This window comes from Pyrus communis, chromosome 9 (assembly GCF_041283825.1).
Source record: "Pyrus communis isolate YQ-2024b chromosome 9, ASM4128382v1, whole genome shotgun sequence".
In the NCBI taxonomy this organism is placed as follows: domain Eukaryota; kingdom Viridiplantae; phylum Streptophyta; class Magnoliopsida; order Rosales; family Rosaceae; genus Pyrus; species Pyrus communis.
Genome location: NC_142573.1, coordinates 525723 through 547841, shown reverse-complemented (window position 1 = coordinate 547841; position 22119 = coordinate 525723). Strand labels below are relative to the sequence as shown.

The 22119-nt window shown below is 37.0% G+C and overlaps 6 protein-coding genes, 1 long non-coding RNA gene and 1 other non-coding gene across 8 annotated transcripts; 5 read left to right on the top strand and 3 right to left on the bottom strand.

Annotated features, from left to right (window-relative positions):
• The first annotated feature begins 693 nt into the window (after window positions 1-693).
• Window positions 694-775, top strand: TRNAS-UGA (transfer RNA serine (anticodon UGA)). Its single transcript has one exon. It is a non-coding gene; the product is annotated as a tRNA-Ser (tRNA).
• A 1394-nt stretch (window positions 776-2169) lies between these two features.
• On the top strand, window positions 2170-2903 carry LOC137739486 (uncharacterized). The gene has a single exon (XM_088699918.1). The coding sequence runs from the start codon at window positions 2507-2509 to the stop codon at window positions 2717-2719; it is 213 nt and encodes a 70-aa protein (XP_088556044.1). The 5' UTR covers window positions 2170-2506; the 3' UTR covers window positions 2720-2903.
• Window positions 2904-3399: 496 nt separating this feature from the next.
• Window positions 3400-3845, bottom strand: LOC137738772 (uncharacterized). Its single transcript, XM_068478244.2, has one exon. It carries the CDS (start codon window positions 3753-3755, stop codon window positions 3549-3551), a length of 207 nt encoding a protein of 68 aa, XP_068334345.2. The 5' UTR covers window positions 3756-3845; the 3' UTR covers window positions 3400-3548.
• Window positions 3846-4540: 695 nt separating this feature from the next.
• On the top strand, window positions 4541-5243 carry LOC148693977 (uncharacterized). Its single transcript, XM_088699920.1, has one exon. It carries the CDS (start codon window positions 4794-4796, stop codon window positions 5001-5003), a length of 210 nt encoding a protein of 69 aa, XP_088556046.1. The 5' UTR covers window positions 4541-4793; the 3' UTR covers window positions 5004-5243.
• A 400-nt stretch (window positions 5244-5643) lies between these two features.
• On the bottom strand, window positions 5644-6504 carry LOC137739485 (uncharacterized). The gene has a single exon (XM_068479069.2). It carries the CDS (start codon window positions 6181-6183, stop codon window positions 5971-5973), a length of 213 nt encoding a protein of 70 aa, XP_068335170.1. The 5' UTR covers window positions 6184-6504; the 3' UTR covers window positions 5644-5970.
• A 1275-nt stretch (window positions 6505-7779) lies between these two features.
• On the top strand, window positions 7780-8024 carry LOC137738819 (uncharacterized). Its single transcript, XM_068478292.2, has one exon. It carries the CDS (start codon window positions 7815-7817, stop codon window positions 8022-8024), a length of 210 nt encoding a protein of 69 aa, XP_068334393.1. The 5' UTR covers window positions 7780-7814.
• A 1436-nt stretch (window positions 8025-9460) lies between these two features.
• Window positions 9461-21269, bottom strand: LOC137740818 (agamous-like MADS-box protein AP1). The gene is made up of 6 exons (XM_068480623.2): window positions 20652-21269; window positions 12941-13022; window positions 11041-11099; window positions 10872-10971; window positions 9987-10028; window positions 9461-9864 (listed from the first exon to the last, which is right to left on the bottom strand). Exons 1-6 carry the CDS (start codon window positions 20834-20836, stop codon window positions 9703-9705), a joined length of 630 nt encoding a protein of 209 aa, XP_068336724.2. The 5' UTR covers window positions 20837-21269; the 3' UTR covers window positions 9461-9702.
• LOC148693976 (uncharacterized) lies at window positions 11047-11898 on the top strand. The gene is made up of 2 exons (XR_015966486.1): window positions 11047-11139; window positions 11479-11898. It is a non-coding gene; the product is annotated as an uncharacterized LOC148693976 (long non-coding RNA).
• Window positions 21270-22119: the final 850 nt, after the last annotated feature.

The window sequence follows — 22119 nt, the reverse complement described above, 5'->3', positions numbered from 1 at the left end:
AATAGAAGCTCCTGAATAAGAATAGGAGGCTCCTCAAACCAAACTAAATTATTGCTACAAGACAAAGCAAACTTCGCAAGCCGGTGTGCAACACCATTACATAAGCGAGAGACATGAATAAACCTCACCATAGGGAAAGTGGATGCTAGCTGCAGTACATTGTCCGCTATCATACTAATCGCTGATGAGTCTGAATGAGTCTGATTGAGAGTTGCAATGGCCTTCATGCAGTCACTCTCTACCACGACTTGTTGGGAACCTTGCTGCTGAGCCATCTGCAAGCCATACCTCACTCCATACAGCTCCAATATCAGCACCACCTCCACACCACTCAGCTTGTCTTGATTATTCAGTGCCACCCACATGTGAGTCGGGGGAGACCATCGTGGGTGGGGTAGAGAGACCCACCGTGGGTATGAGATTCTCTTAATTAATGATATTCAATGTGTGAATTTTTATTTTGAAAATTTATGTTTTTCATCATATTTTTTGTGAAACTAACTTTATAGTGGTTATTATAAAAGTGAAAAATAATCTAAATTAATTTCAAATTTAATTGTGGCTTGTGCGTGCTCATGGATTTTTTTACTTTGTAATTTTTATAAACAAATAAAACTATCAAAAAACCAAAAAAGATGTTTAATAAAAGATAGATGAGTTAAGAAATACATCCAGGCACTTCATAACAAGAAGGTCGATATGTCCGAGTGGTTAAGGAGACAGACTTGAAATCTGTTGGGCTTCGCCCGCGCAGGTTCGAACCCTGCTGTCGACGATTTTCTTTTTCATTATACATATTTTATTATTTGGGCTCGGCCCACATCCATTTGCTCTGTTGGGTTTGTTGGCTTTGCATCTTTGGGCTCGTTTGAGCTAATAGTCTATTTTTTTTCGTTTATTAATACAAATTTAAGAACACCTCTATAGGAGATGTTAAATTTTAAACATCAAAATGATAGTTGATAGCTTATGTGGTAATTTGACATTTTGTACAATATTTTGCTTCATCCGATATGTTAAATAATAATGTCATTTAATAATTTTTTTTATCTTTTGTGGAGTCCAATGATTAAAGCAACCAATCAAATATTTAAAAAATATAACAACATTTATTATATATTATATTAATTTCTTAAAATCTCATTTCAAAAATTTGACATCTACTGTCAAATTTGACAGCAAAGGGCTTTGCCATCAAATGACTCAGCGCCACCTAAGAAATTGAAGGCTCGTTTGGAGAGAGTTTGTTGCCATTTTTTAGTATTGTATGCCTATGTGACAATTTTGACATCTCCTTTGAAGATGCTCTAAAGATAGCAGATAATCTCAGACAACGGAGTATATGGTATTTACTATTTACCTATAAAGATTTTGGTTTGTGTTGGGTAATATTTGGATGCAAGCGATATAGTCAGGAAAAATCGAACTCAAGACCTCGGGGGAGGGAAATTTGAACTTAGGCTCACTCGATTAACTAGAGTTGGTCATTTTAACTCCTCCAGTTGATCTAAGTCACCAAAAATTTGAACTCGGGATACTTCGGTTGAAGCAGATTGATCTTTGCCGGTATTCCGATTGTATATCCGTATGTGACTGGCCGGTAAAACCCGGCCACAAGGCAACAAAGGTCTTTTTGTTAAATACCAAATTGATCTCTTAAGCAATTGAAAAGTGTCTTTGAGATCCAAATGCTCCACCAGAATCAAATTTGGTTGAAAGAAAGGGGGCTAATACTTAATAGGATTTCAGAAAAGGAATAGGAAAACAACTATTTTTATACATAATGCCTCAGTGACAAGAAAGCTCCCTACCATCAATCTTATTATCTCAATTTCTAATGGTTCCTAAAAAACACTGACATCAGAAGTCGGGTTAAACTAATGAGAGATTCTTAAATGCTACTGACTGTATAATTAAGAATTCATCGCTATGATCACATGACACCAGAGATATAAATACATAATAGTAAGATATGTATTTTCTGTAAATTGTGGGTATCAGCATCTACGGCAAAAGTACGGTTGAGTAGCATTCTTGTAGGGTTTTGTTGTCATGCGGGAAGCTTCCTTTAATTAGGATGCACGTGATGTGAGGTGTAAACTACCAAAGTACTAGAAAATGTGAATGTGGATTTTTTTTTTTAATTTTTTAATTTTGACGTCGGAAAATTGAACCCAGAATGCGTCGCGTAAAATTCGGATCAGGAATTCATTTCCAACCACTGAGCCACGCAATGGTTGTTGTGAATGTGGAAATTGGAATAGCTTGATACTCTAACCTTACACTTAACCTTTTTTCCCTAGTCATCAATCCCTTGTCTCTTCCTCCCAAATGCTCAACTTTATAATCATGCATACCTTTCATCTTTCTTTCCCTCATACCATTACCAAACAATCCTTATCCCACTCATTATACTAGCAAATCACAATCAGATCACAGCTGAACACATTTCTTAAGTTTTGGGAGAGGTCAAGCGATCAAGCGCGTGACATATCGAAGGAAGAAGATGTCGGATTGGGGGCCGGTTTTCATAGCAGTGCTTTTGTTTGTACTGCTGACACCAGGACTGCTGATTCAGATGCCGGGAAAGAGCCGGTTCGTGGAGTTCGGAAACTTTCAGACGAGTGGAGTGTCCATACTGGTTCATTCCATAATCTACTTTGCTCTCATTTGCATCTTCTTATTAGCTATTGGTGTCCACATGTATTTTGGCTCTTAATTATCACTTGGTTAAACTACCACCAGTGTATTATCCCTTAATTTGCTTGTTTGTCTCTGCATCTGGATTTGATCTTGTACTAATGTTTGGATTTTCCTTCCTTCGTTTCGGAGATTTAAATTGCTCGTTAGGATCGTGTTCATTGTTAAATGATTGTCAAGTAGTGAAGGTAAAGATTTCTCTCCGTCTACATTGTTTGTGCCGTTGATTTTTAGGTTTGCTGGGTGCTGGATTTTAACAAGAAACATCAGTACAGATGGTCAAATAATTCGTATAATTTTCTGTTTTATAACCATTTAACGACACGTGATTCAGAATCTGTGGATAGGTAATCAAAACACGCAAGATTAATCAGTAGCTGAGCCGAGAATTATGCGAATATTTAGCGTAGAATTAACCGAAGTTGCTAAGAATTAAAGCAACGAGCTTAATTAATTAGCCTCCATGTTCCTTCTAGGTGAGTTCCTAGCTAAGGCTTTAACTGGGGAACTTCTAAATTGATTAACCAACTAAACAAAATTAATTAAACGGAAAAAATGTGAAATAATATGCTGATCTCTCCGTTACATGTCTAAGATCATGTTTATTGCTGAGATCCTTGTTAGCGATATTTCTTCATGAAATAATTACATTTATGCAGATTATGGAAGGTAAATGAAAGCATAAAGACCCTTGAAAAATAGAAAGATTGCTATGAGTTCTTCATTTCACATAGCAGAATTCAGGAAGGTAAAAAGGTAAATAGAAAATAGTAAATAAAAGCAAGTAAAACTACAGAATTAACTCCACCCTTCAGCTGGTGTGCCAAAACCACAACATTTCTTGGATCCTAAGCATAGATGTGAATGTCAAGAATAACGAGAAACAGAATGATGAGCAAACCATAGATCACGGCGTGCAACAATATCGATGCGATGCTCGTTTTCATGTTCATGAGTTCGAAGGGACGTTCCCTGCCGGGCATCTGAAACACCAATCCTGGCGACAGAAACGCAAATAGCGCGGATGCTATCAGCGGAGCTGCCCAATTTTTCATTGTCAAAACAAGATGTCACAGCAGAAGAATAAGGGAGGAGGAGGAGGAGGGGAAGAATGTAGGAAAAGTACATATAAAAAAAGGAGCTTTCGATGCTTTATAATTTGGATTTATGCCCTTGAAAGAGGGGAATAAGAATCCCTTAAAGCTAGAAAGAACATATTTATTCCACTTTAATTAGCCTTTTTATTTGAATTTTAAATGCTTTGATGTTGCAGTTGTTAAATTGTTTAAGTAGAAATGAGATGTTTGATTAGAGGAAATTTTAGAATACGGCAGATCATCTCATCTTTATGACTATTGCTAGTACAAAAATATTTCTTCGAAACATCTCCCTGCATTCCAATCTCATCCACCATCCTCTCGATCACACCTTTTAAATTTTGAGTGGACAATTACTTTATTTAAACCGTGTTCTTGACGCATTAAAAATTTTATCGTCCAAAAAGCTTAAGGTTTTACAATCACATTTCAATGTCCGCTAAGGATTAGTCCCTGTATTCCAATCTCATCCACCATCCTCTCGATCACACCTTTTAAATTTTGAATGGACAATTACTTTATCTAAACCGTGTTCTAAACGCACAAAAAATTTTATCGTAAAAAAAGCTTAAGGTTTTACAACCACATTTCAATGTCTGCTAAGGATTAGTCAAAGGTGTAAAGAATAATTAAAAAAATAGAAGCTTTGAACTAGTGGATGGTGGGGTCCAGATTGCAAAAATCTACTCTGTAACCCAAAGCAGAGAATCGAACATTCATCAGTAGCCAGTGGGCTAGTAGCTTCCTTATCTCCACCGCTCGCCGTGGTTGCTTAAAAATTACAATCACAAAATTACAAAATCGCTTCCCAAATTCCGAATCCCAAGTGTCACTCTCACTCACTCAAAAACCCTAATAAAATACGCAAAGCAATTCATCCCCAATTCCCCATTTCGTCACAGCAACCGAAAGCTCGCAACTTTAACCCCCAGCTCAAAAACCCAAATCCAAAAATCCAACATTTGATCCGAAAACTAATTTTTTGAGGACGCAACAATGGCGGACTGGGGCCCAATACTGATAGGGGTGGTGCTGTTCATCCTGCTGCAACCGGGGCTGCTCTTCGCGTTACCGGGAAACAGCAAGCAGGTGGAGTTTGGGCACATGAAGACCAACGGCAAGGCCATAGCTGTCCACACTCTCATCTTCTTCGCTCTGTACGCCATTCTCATCCTGGCCGTCCACGTCCACATCTATACCGGTTGATCCGGTACCGCTACCCTCCGCCGCTTTGGATCTCATATGTACGTTGGTCTGTCTCTCTTCTGGGCTGGCTTGTTGTAACTTAGTATTTGTACAATTTTCTTTTGAGCTCCATATAAATGTAAAGCACAAATCTTTTTTCTGACTTGAAGAAGAAGATGCAGTTGCTTGCTTATGAATTCTGCTCTGGTCTGAGTTATAAGAAACCCCTTTTTTTTTAATTAAATTCTGTTTACCAACTAATTAAGGTGCAATTTAATTACTGCTGTTTTATTTGTTAAATGTTGTAGAATAGTGGTCTGAACTTGTTTACTTGATTGTAGCCAAGTTGGATTAGAATCTTTCTGCCAGTGGATTAGGTTAATTAGATTAGATTAGAATATCGCTCGAGCTTTGAATGAGACATCTAGAGTGGTGTTCGGAATTTTGAATCGCTACTCGTTTAGAAGGCTATGAATGTCGAGGCTTATTGGTGTCAAAAATCCGTTTGCTAGTCGTTGATATGCAAAATTCCAGAGTCGGATCTGTTGACGCTTAGGGGATTCATTTTGTTAAGCTTCACATTGCGCAGATAGAAACGGTAGGTTTTTATCTAGAACTTTCCCCCTTAGGACGTTTGCACGTGCTTGGATGACAATAATACTCAATAAAATTGTAAGTCAATTCCATAAAATTAGGTTTATTGCAATGTTCATGATGCTATAAAACTTAAACATAATGGACCGAAAACTTAGCATCACTATTAGCAAATTCATTGAGATGCTCCTTTACAATGTCCGTGTCAAGTGTGAATGTGAACCAAACCAATCATGTAGCACTACACCGTTAAACTAGGAACACAGTATAAGCCATAAGGGAAGAAGAAAATCCGAATAAGGAGTTGGTTTACAAAAAGATGAAAATATATCGCAATATAAAAAGAAAAGAACAAACTACTCCAATTGTGGGTGGTGGCTGAAAACAATATGGATTAGTTGAAATGTATGTGAATACCAATTGCAATGATCAAGATGGTGATTATGCAGAAGTATATGACGGCATGAACAAGAATAGCAATCCCGCTTGTGGCCATGTTTCCGAACTCCATCACCCTATGTCTTGCCGGTAGTTGGAATAGCAGCCCAGGCGACAGGAGGATGAACAAAACAACTGCAACAACGACTGGCCCCCAATCAGCACTCATCTTTCTCTCTCTAGGTAAGTTGGAATGAAGAGGTATGAAAACTTTGAGGCTTCTTTCTCTCGAAATAGATAAACAGAGCGTTGTGCTGTTTCCGAATATGTAGAAGGACGGAGCCTAATGTCTTAGCGAAGAAGGAGAGACGGATGCTAAACTTAGTGAGAAAGAAGAGAGTGGGATTAAAAGAGGAGAAAGGTATTAGGAGAAGGTGGCGGATTGCTTTATGGACAGCAAAACAAAGATGTTTGCTTTCATAAGCTTCCAATAATTGTTCGTTTCCAGAAATATCGTAAAGTAATATGTGGGAGAATGAAGTATAAAGTTGAGTTGGTATATGCATATGTTTGGAATGCTTTTCTTGTTTGGTCTAACTTTCTACAGGAAAAAGCTAGAATGCATACATCAAGGAATTATCATGTCCGCTACTTGAGTTGACTGCGGTCGATAAGGAAAACAGACGGAATTGCATAAATCGTCCCCGTGTTGTCTCATGTTGACCGTATGTGGTAAAAATAGTGTTATATTCACGTGGGGGATCAACCTCGATCAAAATCGATATTTTCATCCAAAAAGTGCACATGGGTTTCACAATGGTAAAGAATTTCATTTCTTAATTTTGACCGAGATTGGTAACCGGCTCCACTGTATGGGTTTGATTTAACAGTTTTTTTTTACCACATGGGGCTCACTTCTATGAGCAAGTATTCAATAGGATTGTCTAAATAGGGCAACTCTCACACAGATTAAGGATTGTGAGCCGTCATGTTTTGTAAGAGGGCCACAAATGACACGATTGAAGCATCCTTACACGAGTTTTTTTTCACATTTGTAAGAGTACTCCTGTTCATACTATGTTTTTGTATCATATTTTCATACCACCTTAGGTGGCATTTGATGTGGATAGCCACATTATTTGAATTAATCAGATTTTTAAATTTAGTTCATTATTTAATAAACTAATAATTAAAAAAAATTATTTAATTATATGATGATTGTGGTATACGATGAGTTTTTCTCCTTCATTTTCTTGGGATTTGCAAATTTTTCAAATGATGTGGTTGTCCACATCAGATGCCACCTAAGGTGATATAGAAATGTGGTATAAAAATATAGTATGAATAACATTACTTTATCTGTAATTTAGCCAAAGTTTTTTGGCTACAAATTAATACGATGATGTTCGAGTACTTCGGTTATGTTGGCAACAAATTGGATCCACAAATGATAACTTAGTGGGCCTATGTTTAGGCCCAAGAATAATTGGATTTGGGCAAGAAACAAGAGCCCAAAATCAAATCACCGTAGCCCATATTTTCAAAAAGTCCAAATAAAAGTGCCACGTAATGCCATTCAATGAGTAAAACGAGGAAGCCGTCTTTGTCCGAAGGAAAGATACCGTCGGCTGTTTTCTAACTCTTTGCTTCGTCGTGGAGGCCGGAGTATTCTACCTCTTTTTGTCTCGTTGAATTCCCATTTTGTCCCTTTCCCGCCCGGACTCACCCTTTTTATGCTCCTTCCTTCTCGTTGCCCTTTCATTTCCACTTCCACCGTACCAGTCATCGTCTTCTTTATTATTCTAGCCATCAACGTTGCTGGGAGCCTCGACCTTACTGCGAAACTAGTTAGTTGAAAGCATGGCGGATTGGGGGCCAGTGGTGATAGCCGTGGTGCTGTTTGTGTTGTTGACGCCGGGGCTGCTGTTTCAGCTGCCCGGGAACAGCCGGGTGGCGGAGTTCAACAACATGCAGACCAGCGGGGTTTCCATCTTGGTTCACACCATCATTTACTTTGGCCTCGTCACCATTTTCCTCATCGCTATCGGCGTTCACATCTCCACTGGCTAGCTTATATGCACGCTATCCATCTGCAACATTTACATTTTTCCGATCCGCGCGCATGCAAGGGGATGCATGAAAGAATTGTTTTGTGATTTTAGTAAGAGTTGAGTGTGTTTGATTAAATTTATCAGCACCTGCTGTCTATGAATGTTACATGTTTGAAAACTTGAAAGCAAGCTACTTGGATCAGTCTCACTAATTAAGTGCGTGTTTGGTTCACTCGCGGAACTGGTTCTTCAAAAATGAATTCACATAAGCCAAAGCAAGATGAATAAAACGTTAACACATATTTTGTGCACCAAAATAAAAATTCAACACGATATGACCTTTTGCTGCTCGTAATATTCTCTGCAATTGTTGTCTCGATTAGAGTGATATGGTATCCCCAATCAACGATGGTTTTGTTATAATCGCGATAACATTGTACGTATCTCTATACAAGGCGTTATGTTTTTCATTTTTGAGGCACATTTGGCTTTGGTAACCGTGTACAAGCTTACTCATTACATCTGTTTATACAAATTATCCCTATATCAGTATATTGGTCACTGAAAACAATATATCAATGTTGTATTCGTGTCTTGTTGATTAATAAAATATCGTTATTCCTCGTCATAAAAAAATCAATTCAATCTTGGGAGGGCTAGGCTAGATCTTGATCTGGGCCCACATATAGAAGATTTCACGTCTAAATTATGTTGGGCCATACAAGTCTCATCAATTTTGCCTTTAATTGTTAGTAACCCAACAGCCCAACACGAGAGAGGTGTATTTTGTTCCCCTTTTTTTGTTGGACCGACTCCGAAGAGGTTTCATATTCCCACACATTCAGTCATCTTATTGGGTTGACGTCATATGTTTTGAACAAATGTACAGGGACTGATATGTGGTCACGTTTGTTTTTGAGTGGCAAAGCAACTCCACCAACATGATGTGATCGATTTCTTAGTGGTTCATTTTCAGTCCTTCTTATTGGTTCATTTTTAGACCATACGATGTGATGGTTAATGATTAAATTTTTTCTTTAAAATTTGTAAATAAAATCTATCTACCAACCATCACGTAATGTAGTTACAAAATACACTCTTTAAAGAAAAAGATTCTCATTTTAATTAGTTATGGGACCCACTCTACAACGAACTTCAACAATCTGAACTGTCTATTTTGTAAGTCTTAATTCATAGATCATACTTGAATAGGACATACTTGCTAAGATCAACATATTTCGTCTATATTTCTGATATGTCAGTTAAATATAGAAAAAGTTCTTATATTTCGTCTAAACCAGTGTTTGACATTCTCTAAATTTTCATTTTAAATTCCTATTATTTACATCAAAAGCAACCGGTATCAATATATCCGTCAATATTTTCACAAATTTACAGATATCTTGACGAGTATTAATATTTTAAACACTACATATACATACGTACCCAAATCCATAAATATTAAAATAAAATATTAATAATAAAACATAGTGGCCTTACATTACAAAGTCAAGTCGGGATCTCATACAAGTCACACACGATATCACACACATAATCTAAAACACAGAGCGGCGGGGTCCACTCGGCGGGACGTCTCAGTCTCGACAGATGTCACCACAGTTGGTGGACGGGGCAACCTGAGTTATTGCCACATGTACAATATAGTACATAAGTTGCCTACACCCTTGGAAAAGTAGTCAAAACAATTGTAGTATGGTGGCCGGAACATAGTCGTCGCTGCTGCGGCTGTTGTTGGTGGTGGTGGTGGTGTTATTAGCGGCGGAAGTGCTCTGCCGATCCGCTTCCTCATCGGCAGCTCGGTCCTTGCTCTGCTGCTCCTTCAGCTTCAGCGCTGCAATCTGAAAAATTAAAGCCATCAAGTGACTGAGTACTAGGTATATATATTTAACTTGCTTTTCTGTCACAAATTCTACCTTAATTTCTTCAATAACTCCAAAAATATATAATTATATTTATATACCTCATTTTCCAAGCGAACCTTCTCTTCTTTCATCTGTTTTTCCTGTTCAGATTTAGAGACAGGCATAAATATTTACACCAACATATAAATTGCACCAAATTAAAATTCAGTGACATAGAAAATATGGATATATATATATATATATATATGGCACCAGCAGAAATTCAGTGATCAAACAACTGAGAATATAAGAAAAATATTAAGTGAACCAACATAGTCGATCTTAATGTACACACCACAAAAAAATGAAGCAACAAAAATGCAAGTCCCTGCACGAACTGTGAACTGGGGCAGGGGAGAAAGATGAGGAAGAATTGTAGGTTAGCCATAAGATTGAACAGGGAGGATCGACTAGGGTGTCTGATGAGAGAGAGCCTAAATCTAAGCTGATACTATGTAGAAAAAGGTCTTTTATGTTTCATTCATTCACAAAGATACAGCATACAATGAACCTATTGTAGAAGATTCAGTGAACCTAATCTAGAAGATTACGAAGAGATTTTGGAGAGTGAGAAAATCTCGCTAATATGGATGAATCATATATTTTGTAGTTCAAACTTTACTCAAAACCTGAAGAAATACCTGGATATCATGGAAACAACAGAACTTACCAGCATCACAATTGTCCAGAAATTAATACTCTTCACAGGATTTACCGACTTCCAAAACTCAAGGACAATAGCATAACAAAAGAGAACAGACATTTCAAACATTATTGATCATCGACGAAATCCCAGCTAGAAAAAGAAACTATATATGCAGGTTTGTATTCGGAAATAGGTACTTGAGCCATTGAAACCAGTCTGAGTGAAACCATAATGCTATTTTTGGGTTCTTTTTCCATGTTCTGTCTCAATAAACCAGAATATGTACTAGTTGACAAACCTTTAGTGATCTTGTTTGTCTTAGAACTGCATCCAATTCCTTCTCAAGCTGGTTGAGCTCTGGAACATCTAGATTATCAATGTCTTGTGTTTCCATATCGCTGCAAGAACATAATCAGATATAAGTCACGTGTGTGAAATGTAATGAAGCTTCTGTACATGATACTTACCTTTTAAATATTTTCAGAACTCGGTTAGTGCGGAGACCACTGCTTTCTGAATTATGGTTCTGCAGCCGAGATTAGCAGGATGTGAGAAGAGACGATGTGGTAAATGATAAACCTCTATTCTTATCCAGAGAACATAGGCTGAAAGTATTACTACTGGCTTTTGTAATTATTTTGACAGTGATACAAAACTTTAAGTCCTAACAAATACAGTAAATTGGTTGTCTGGATCTGATACAAATGTTAAGAGTGACTTCTGTTAAAAAGACTGGAAAATGATATTTTTCATATTTATTGAGGTGCAAAGTATCGAATTTAGAGTGACAAGACATACTAGAAATTAGATCAAGGGAAAAATCATGCATGATGTAGGTTAAGAAGACTAGTAGAGTTGGTTGAGAGTCTTGAGACTTGACAGAGTTTACCACATTGGCTTGGCAGAGTTTACCACATTGGTGGAGTGAAATTAGGCATGATTGGGAAGCAATTGGTACTCCCCATCTAACACAAGGGCAAGGGCTTGAGACCATCTGGAGACTAAGAAGCGACCGGAATGACGGGCCTTGAGATTCTATCAGGAAACCTAACGGCAGGGGGTAAGTAGGCCAACCTCTTATAAGCTTATGCACGGTTTCTTTACTCTACAAAGTGTCACATCTTCACATGCTCCTCACCTGTAGCAAGGTTCGCACAATACATAAGAACAGTATCTAATTTGGAGCACATGTGGCCATATGGCTTCAAATGTTGGATAACTTATTCTATACTATGATGGAAGTTGAGATTACGGGAGAAACAGTCTAACTCATTATAAGGATGTTTAGGATTTCTAAACTTTTCAATATGAGACACCTTTTTATATCTTCACATGTGCTTCACGTGTGACGACGATCAAGTAAAACACAGGAGCATCACATATTGAAATTGAAGGACTCGCTTGAGCACGTGTGGCTAGGTAAGGTCAAAAGTGGGCTAAGTTGCACTTATATCATGGAAGAAGTTGAGCTTCACCCTTAACTTTCTAAGAAATAGCTTTCGCATATCCTCACATGCCTCCAATGTCTGGAGGCAGTCAAGCTAATCATGTGGACAACACATATGAAGTGACTTGGAGCACATGTAATTATAGAGTTTTACATGTGAGCCAAGTTGGACTCCCGAAATAAGGCTGCCACGACAAAGACTCTGTCTATTCCTAAATAGGTTGTGACTAGAAGGAACTCATCTCATCCTCACACACCTTCTAACATTGATGAAACTTTAAGCACAATGCATGGACAAGTTAACCGGGTGACCTAGAACAGGTATGATCTTTGGGCTTCGCATATAGACTAACAAACTCCGATACCATGAAGGAAGTGGAAGTTTAATCCTGAAATCAATTGGAAATAAGGGTAGAGGCCCCAACTTCTAATAAGCTCTGTGGGACAAATCTTTCGATTCTCACAGTTATGGAGTGAAACTACACATAATTGGGAAGCAATGGACAAGCTTACTTTTTCACCTGCACCTTACAAACAAACAGTGAAGTTGAGGAGGGGAGCTAATACAGGACACTTGCACAGAGGGCTGTGTTACCATGTAGACAGTGACCACAAAAGCTTAAATGGATGAAAAATTGACCAACAATATATATCAAGCTTAGTTTTTCACTGAGCTCGATAACTTGGTAGATTAACATATAGGTGAATCCAATTTATGATTTCAAATTCAACACACTGTTGATAAGTATGCTTATTAATCCAATCTTGCTCAGATGGTGATTGCGTGTTTGATTCCTGGCAGGTGTCTCATACACTAAGGTTTCAAAGAAGATTACATCTTACAAGTGAAAATAACAAGAATTGTTAACTACTAGGATATAATCCTGTTAATTTTACGCAGGGTAAAACGTTTGACTAACCTTGTCAGTACCATCAGCAGTCTTGGAAGCAGCAATCTCCTCATCATTATGTGTCTGGTAACGCTCCAGAAGCTTTTCAAAACTGAAGTAGATAAGGGTCACAAGGAAAAAATATATATATCAGAAGCCAGATTATTTTATGCACTGATTAATATGACAGAAACAAATAATCCATGATATACTTACACGACAAAAGATGCCATTTGTACGAATATAATTCATCTAACAGGTAGGATTAAATTGAAATAAAACATCTAGGGCTAGTGATTAACAGTAAATTAAGAAATGTGGAATTTCGCAGATAAGTCTAATTGTCAAGAAGCATGCACAAACACACACGCCCCAACTCCAAAACCCTATCTTGAGTAAGTTGAGGTTTCACCATAAATCCAATTGGCGATATGATAAGTAGACCAATTACTTATAAGCACATGCAAAGTTCTTACTTTTTTCAATGTGGGATTGTTACTCTTAACATGCCTCCTTAGGTGCTGTGGGTTTTTCAAATAGGATGACATTAAGAGCGTGTGGCCGTTGAGCTTTACACATGAGACAATCTACTATGATACTATGAAGAAGTTGAGGTTACACCACAAATCAATTGGCAATATAGGAGTAGGCCAATTACTTATACGCACATGCAAAATATCTCTTTTTTTTATATATAAAATTATTACTCTCAACACACACTTGTATAGAAAAGGAGGCCTAGGGCTGGCTATGTAATGCATATATATGCTCTGTATATCCAAAACAAACTTCGTCGTTAAAACCAGAAGTTTAAAGTGACTGAAAATTTAAAATTCTAATCAGATAACCTTTATGATATTATGAAGCCCCAAAAGGGTCCACTCCTTACTCATGTCAAGCATTTCAATGATCTTTGAAAAAAACAAAAAACGAAATCGGCTTAGTGTTCCTAATAATGGAGTTCATGCATGTGAGATAACAAGGGATTTAGAACAAAAAAAAAGATAAAAATGCACTATCTAATATTAGTATGAGGAATTTGAAATACAGTATATGATCGTTATAACGATAAACAAAGTACTAAGAAATGACTCATATGAAGTAACCATTTGTACATCTTTTGTAGTCATTCAAAGGCATGTCTCGTATGCTAATGCCCATTCCAAAAGTGATTTGAAAATCCTTCTCACATACGTTTATAATACCGACGAAGTATATTTCTAAACCTCCACCTCTCCCATTTCATAGTCTTTCTCTTACAATTCGGCCTCGATCAATTAGAATTACTTGCAAGTTCATCACACAAACATAACCTTAATGCATTGTATCTAACTCATTCAAAATCCTTCGTCTAATATGTTGTAGAGCATTTCTAGCTAATATAACCTAAATTGCTTGACACTTGCAAATTCCTAATCCAAGCATAGCCTAAGTCACAACCTTCACATGGCGAGCTTGGAGCTAGCTATCCCAATTCAAAATGTCATTCGCAATTTAAATGCCAGCTCCTTCGTGGCCCAAAAGCTTTAAACTCCAAAATCTAATTGCCCTCAAGTGAGTCCGGATCTCAAGCGTTGTCATTGCTACGATTCCATTTGTTGCGAGACAGCTAGTGAATGAGTTCGACCACGAATATTCACAAACTTGTGGAAAACCGAATGGAAATAAGAGGGAGGTCAAAGCTTCCTTTTCTATTGTAGAAAAATTCAAAACACAGACCCTCTCATGTGGAGATTAAGAGTCTAACACGTAAAAAACGTATTAAGTGATGATTGGACTTAAGAATAGCAACTTTGATACAATATTAGATTGTGGGTATCCAACCTAAATCAATTGTTAAGAACAAAAAGGTACAAGATAAATAAGTAATGAAGATAAAGCTTCTTTTTTGATGGTGGGTCCACTCTCCAACACATGTCCATATTCCCTTCTAATTTCGCCATGTTCCAAATAGATATGACATTCTAACCTATGAACCTTGACATTTGTGTGTGTCCTTCTTGAGAGTGTCTCACCTTAGAGATGAAAGTTTGGCATTAGGTATTAAAAGGTCCTTTGGACCTCGTCGCGATTGCCAATTGTATTTTAGATGCTTACACTATAATATATATAGTAGGTTAAGCACATGTTAGGTCGAACAAAAACACTTGCTCCTAGGTAAGTGAGAGTTGTGGCATGCTGGGAGTATCTTTTGCATTAGGTACTTAAAAGAACTTGACGTTTTCACGTATTTCCAATTGATTGTGCATCGAGCGTTTATAATCTAACTTGGTATCAGAGCTAAAATTAATAGATATCCTTGAATTGAAACATGATAGGAAACAATAGGGACCAAAACAGAATAAAATTGAAACAATAGGGATAGAAGTAGAATTTTGTTCTACAAAGAATGACATTTGGTGGATGTTAACCCGTATGAGTTGGAAGAATCTCAAAAGATCGATTTTAGCTCTTTGGGAAAAGAGGAAATGAGTTTCATGACAATATGTGTTTGTGTCTTTTTCATTACTTTCTCAATCCTTTATTAACTAGTCTTTTCATCCATTTTCTTTAATTTTTATGGGAGCTCTTTCTTGTATCCTTGTTGTAGGTTTAAAGTTGTCCGACTAATTTATGCGACTAGTGTTTTCATAAAACCTCGTGTAGCCACTTAGTATTACAGGTCTAATAATATTCTTCTTCACTTGTAAGTTTTCATATTATTGCTAGTCCATTGTGAGGCTAAACACACCCCCTTTCTAGTATAAATAATATCGTTTATTAAAAAAAAAAAAAAAATTAAAAACTCATGAGGACTGCTCTCTCTCTGTCTCGATTATGAGACCTATATATTAGACATTTCCCTAGGAGTGTCCAAGAAAGACAGTGCCTACAAAGCCTATACATGTAACTATTGGAAGAATACGAATTTTAGGTATTCACCATTGCATGCATTATGAGACAGATGCCCAAGGTAAAAGGGATAGAGAAAGAAGATCTAGGAAGATTTGGAAATAGACTTTAAGAAAAGACATGAAGTATTTGGAGCTAATTGACGACTTGGCGTAAAATCGAGCGCACTGACGTTTTAGAATTCATACAACTATCCCCACTTAGTAGAATAATACTTTGTTGTTGGTATTTCACCATTCCATGCATATGGTAAATCCCCCAAGAAGGTTATAATAAGTGACATGTGCGATAATATTCTCATAGTAATGTGAATGCCATGACCATTACGGCAACACTTCAAGATAGACGGGCCAAGGATGAAAACTTGATTCAAGGGAGAACTGATGGATCAAATAGTTGGGCCTAATCCCTATATTGCACCACTGGACATAAACATCAAATCTAAACTTCACATTGCAGTTAAATGCATATTTTGAGTGTTTTAGGAATATCTAAAATCGCTTTCAGATGATAAGTGAAGTTTTAATAATGTGTGACATGAAAAGCTAATGCTTTTACATTTTAAAACCACTTACAAATGCTTTTATGAAAAAAACACCTAGCAAGTGCTTCTTCAAGAGTTCCAACTGCATTTTTAAGAAGCACTTGAATTTGATAGAACTTTTTATTTGCTTCTAATAAAAGTATTTATGAGCAAAAGTACTTTCTGAAGGAATATTTTTAAATGGGCTCTAAGTTTGGGGCAACAATAATGTAAATAGTAGACCAAAGGACATTCACGACGTGGTATGCAATCGAGTACTTGGTTTGGAGAATATTGTCTCACATCATAAAGTTAATAAACCTTGTAAGGGCTTTCGAAGGAATTGGACTATTCTTCAAATTTTCTTAATTGTATCGTAATACTTTGGCTCACGTGTGAAAACAACGGTCACACATACTATATATTACCTATGTGTTGTCAACAGTCACATGTGCTCACTCATTTAATATGTGTTGCCACGTATTTGGTTTGAGTGTAGTCACATGTTACTGTATGTGTGACATTGTGAACAATTATATCACATAAGGATATGTAAAAACCTTCTTGCCATGCAAGGGTTTATAAGGAGCTAAGTTGATCCCTCTAATTAGTTGTTTTAAGGTGGAACGTCAACTTCTTTCATAGTATTAAAGCAAGTTAATCATGTGTGAAGCCTCACAATTCTCTATGCTCCATGTCATTAATTACATTGTCTATGTTTTAAGCTTGAAAATTTGCGAACACATCAGTAAGTGTGTGAGGAGTTGATTTATTCCTCAATTACTATTTGTTTTGGTTTTACTCGACGCCAGATCGCAAACCATGAGGTATGAGGTCAAGCTAGGACGCTAACTATGTCAGTGGATTATCATCATACACATTATTTAGATGCATGCATAACTTATCTACATATATATTGTATTTTATGAAGTATACGCTTAAAGTTCTTTCCTATAAATACTAGTTAATTTCACATTTATAGTCAGATCATATGTAATAGACGAATTTTTTTTTTTTTAAAAGGACTGGTTTTTTTTTAAAAAAAAAAAAAAATTAGAAGGATTTATAAAAGCATTTTTTTTTATAGAAAATTAATTAGATTGTCATCTTTATAGTAGATTTTATTTTATTATTATTTTTTTAATGATGATGCCATATCCAACATAAAAAACAATAAGAAGACATCCTCTCCGGATCTCTTCCACCAAGGCCACCGAATCAAGTGATATGGACCTTTCAAATTACATCCTACGGCCTACTTGTTTTGATCCCTTAAAAGCTATTATAATTTTGACCGTTCGATGAAATTTGAAAGGTCCGGATCACTTGATCCGGTGGCCTTGGTGGAAGAGTTTCGGAGAGGATCTCTTCTCAAAAACAATGATGCCATTGATTTTGATCCTTTCTTTTAGGTATGTTGTTAATGCAAAAAATCGAATTGATTTTGGAACAACGTAAAGTGTCAAGATATATGATCTTTGAAAGGTTACTTCTGTCACCAAGTGTAAGTATTATGTAAATAGAGATAGGAAAGCAAACGCAAGATATATGTAGTTTATCCTAAGTTGGGCTACGTCCACGAGGGTAGAGCCGTAGAGGAGTTTTCATTAATATTCAAGCACAATCACCATTGGTGAGTTCTAATAATGAATTAAGTAGAATAATAGCATTAGGGATTAATTTATAGGACAATAGTCTCCTTTCATAGCTGAGGAGAGTCACATGTCCGCTGTTGATGTGAGACTCTAGGATTTTTATTCTCATGTTGACACGTGTTGCGTTGTGGTTGGCCTTTTGGTTGGAGAGAAACTCTTGTGCTTTGGCGACACCCCCTCAACACGAATCCTTCAATGGGTCTCTGAAGGTATAAAGTTGATCGATGTCGGTAATTTCGAGAGTACTATTTGTACCATACTTCACCAATCTCGAAACTACCGAGCACCGGTCAACTTTATACATTCAGAGACCCACTGAAGGATTCATGTTAAGGGGGTGTCGCCGAAGTACAAGAGTTTTTCTCCAACCAGGAAACTAATCACAATGCGAAACGTGTTAACATGAGAATACAACTCCTAAAGTCCACAATGACTGCGGATGGAAGCATGCGTCTCTCCTCAACTATAAAAGGAGATCATTATCTTACAATTAATTATAATGCTATTATCGTACTTAATTCATTGTTAGAACTCATGAATGATGATTGTGCTTGAACCTTTGTATCATGTAAATTCTATATTACTAGAGAAAACTGCTCTACCCTCGTGGACGTAGCCTAACTTAGGATGCACCACGTATATCTTGTGTTTGCTTCCCTATCTATCTTTTTACATACTTGGTGACTGAAGCAACCTTGCAAATATCATACCCTGATACTTTACGCTGTTCTAAAGTCAACTCGATTTTGTGCATCAACATATATTATAAGAACATACAAGTAGATTTTGATCTTCGTCCTTTGTCTTGGGTATATTATTACGATATATAGAAGTAGATTTTGATCTTCGTCCTTTCTTTCCTAGGTATATATTTATAACACTACGTAAGATTTTATTGAACTTTATAAACTTATGTACCTTCGCCCTTCATAGAATTGACTACATCTTTCTTCTTTCTGCAGAAAGAGTTGATGTTTAAATTCTCGTAGGTAACATCATTATACAAATATCTTTACTACAGGGCAACTTTAATATTTTTTTTTATTTTTTATTTTTAAGTTCAAGATGGTTAACAAACCCGAGAAAGCTAAAAGACGCAAAAATCACCTATAATCGTGCAAATCGAACGAATAGACGTAGACCTTCGCCTCCTATTAACCCTATAATACGATATCAGATATGCTTAAAAGTAGACATTGACTGCTCTGATGGTCCATTCTACTACGTGCTTCGCCAACTCACGTCATGCCGCGAAACAAACTTCAACTCAGACATGCTCACGACGTGCATGTATGTAAACTTTTCCTTATCATCTCAACATATCGTCCTATACTATTTCAGTGAATTATCGAATGAATTCTTTCATGCACTGAAAATACTACTTGACATGTTGACGTGGTGTTATAAATTCACTCACAAACTAATTCTACTTACAATACATACAACAATTAATACAGGAGTGTGTACCATAATCTCGACATACAATACAATTATCACACACAACAACGTCCTTTCGGATCAAATGTTGATTATATTGAATATTCGCTATTTTAGATACCTATGAGAGCTAGTATTACTTCCTTTTCCACATTTTGGATTCCATATCACATCGTGTTCACAAATTAGATGTGATTAGACAATCTATGAAAGGTTGAGGTACGTGATAAGTAGTGGATGATAAGATGAGGTATGCGATAGAGGGCAATGTTCTATTGTCCTATTGGAGTCAATAATCAAACTGTAAATTTGAATCACACATTATTTAGGTAAGAACTCGATACAAAGAAAAGGATAATATTAGATAGATATACATAGCACGCGTCTTCACTATCTTGTTAACTATATCTACAGTACTCATATAACAGCAATTCGGGTCCTCCACAGGCCCCTGGAAGAGAGTGCTGCTATGTCCTACTCTAACGACACTACTGTCGGTAGTATAGTGACATGCAAACATATTATAGAGTAGTGGCGGTTCTGCTAACCCATATTTTAATACTTACTTTAATTACTTTAATGATGACCATCTTTCGATCGCTTCAATCTCAATGTATATATATTAGGTAAAGATGTTCAAGTTATCAACGGTTGACGATGGATGCTCCAGTTATTCTGTTGTATACTACACACACCATAGTGTTGTACATGCATGCATGGGATGAGGTAACAGATGATGATGATGATGATAATAATAATAATAATAATAATACTGAAAGCTAAGCCAGTGGGATATTTGGTCCAATGGCGACCATTGGATGCGTAGGATAGGAGAAGGCTGGAAATTCAGAATCCGAAACCCTCACTTGTAACCAAAGGACAAAGTATATATGTAAGCAAAGACAAAGAATATCGAAAGCTAAAGATATACGGGAACGATATTTGTTCTTTCAAATTTCCATCCATATCCCCAAAAGGACGAGGATATACACAAACTAAAATTATACAGAAGCTTGTGAACAGATGACACAAACAACAACAGAAAATAATAAAATAAAATAAATGGATCCATTGATTGGTAAAATTTTTAATTACATAGCAGCCTAGCACTACAGATGGATACATACAGAAGAAGGAAGAAAAGATAATTCGAGAGCCAGCTGGCACGTTCCTATTTGCTAAAGAATTATGGCGGTGGAAACTTGGAAGGAAGAAGAAATTAAAGGGTGCGTACCTCTCGGCGCTACAGAACTCGTAGAGCCTCCCCTTGGCGGAGAAGATGACGAGGCCGACCTCCACGCTGCAGAGCACGGACAGCTCACGAGCCTTCTTGATAAGCCCGCTCCTCCGCTTGGAAAACGTCACTTGCCGCCTGATCTTGTCGGCGATTGGCTTCAGCTGCACCTTCCCTCGCCCCATTAATTACTTGCTCTTTGCTTGATCTCAATTTCTGTCTCTCTCTCTTGTTTCTCTCTAGTTTCCGGGAGCGAAATGTAAAACCCCTAACCCTAGAAGCAGCAGCGGATTCGAAAGAAAAGAAAAGGAAAGAGGGGTTTCTACTAATTACACAGAAATTAGAATCCCCACCGGCTTGCTCTATCTCTGATAGCTCAGTCAGTCAGTCAGTCGGTAACTCCTCCCAGCCGTTGCTTCTTGCTTCTTGTTGTACTTGTGTTGTTGGATACCATTTCCATTCAAGGAATTTACCGTTTTAACATCAAAACTGACCGACCCCGTCTCTCTTCTCCTTTCTGTAGCTTATTCAACTCGGCTGTGTCGACTCGGTTCGACTCAGTTGAGATATTTTGAATGGAGGATACTACTCAAAAGAAAGAAAGAGAGAGAGAGAGATATTATATATATAGTGGGAGAAGCAGAGGATAGATACTCTCGGAGATATTGGCAGTCGTACTATATAACGTGTCTTTATTCGAAACAACAACTAAAGCTGAATTAATGTAAAATATTACTATTTTGGTTTCTAGGACAAAATTGGAAATGTACCATGGCAAAATAGGAAAGCTATGTTTTTGGTGTTTGAGTGGATATTTAATGTGTCTTGGTGAGAGTGAAGGCCTAAGAATATAAAAAGCAAAGGGAGGATTGGGCTCGGATAAGGTAACAGTCCAAGAAGAATTAAAAATTATTTTTGTTAATAAATAGGTAACAAGCTTATGTTAGAAGTGATGGGTGACAGAGGGCAGCTCATCCCAGCAAAAAGTACTTGTATGGATGGGTAAATAAAGTGGTGACTCACCACGTTTCGAAGGACATCATCAAAAGGCAAAGCTTGGACAGGCAGGCTAAAATGTCTATAAAAGCAGAAAGGGATCCCAAAGACAATAACACTCAACTAATCAATCAAAATACATCTCACTTTACTCTCAGACAAGAAAGAAAATAGAAAGTTTAGTTTGTCTAGACTTTGTTCTTTTAGTCATACATTCACCAGACTTTGTCCAAACGTTCATCGTACATCGTACGACCAATTTTCGTTAGGTACTATTTGTATTTAAAATAATAAAATTCAAATGATTTATGACTGCTCGATGTACGATGAATAACTCATATATGAGGGTCCCTAGGATCTCCACAATTTGGATCCGAATCCGTTATTTTATTAAAAGGTAAACTTTCTATTTGGTTTCAGCATTGTGCAATAAAAATAAAGGTAGTCTGATCACGTGATTGGTCAAATAGTT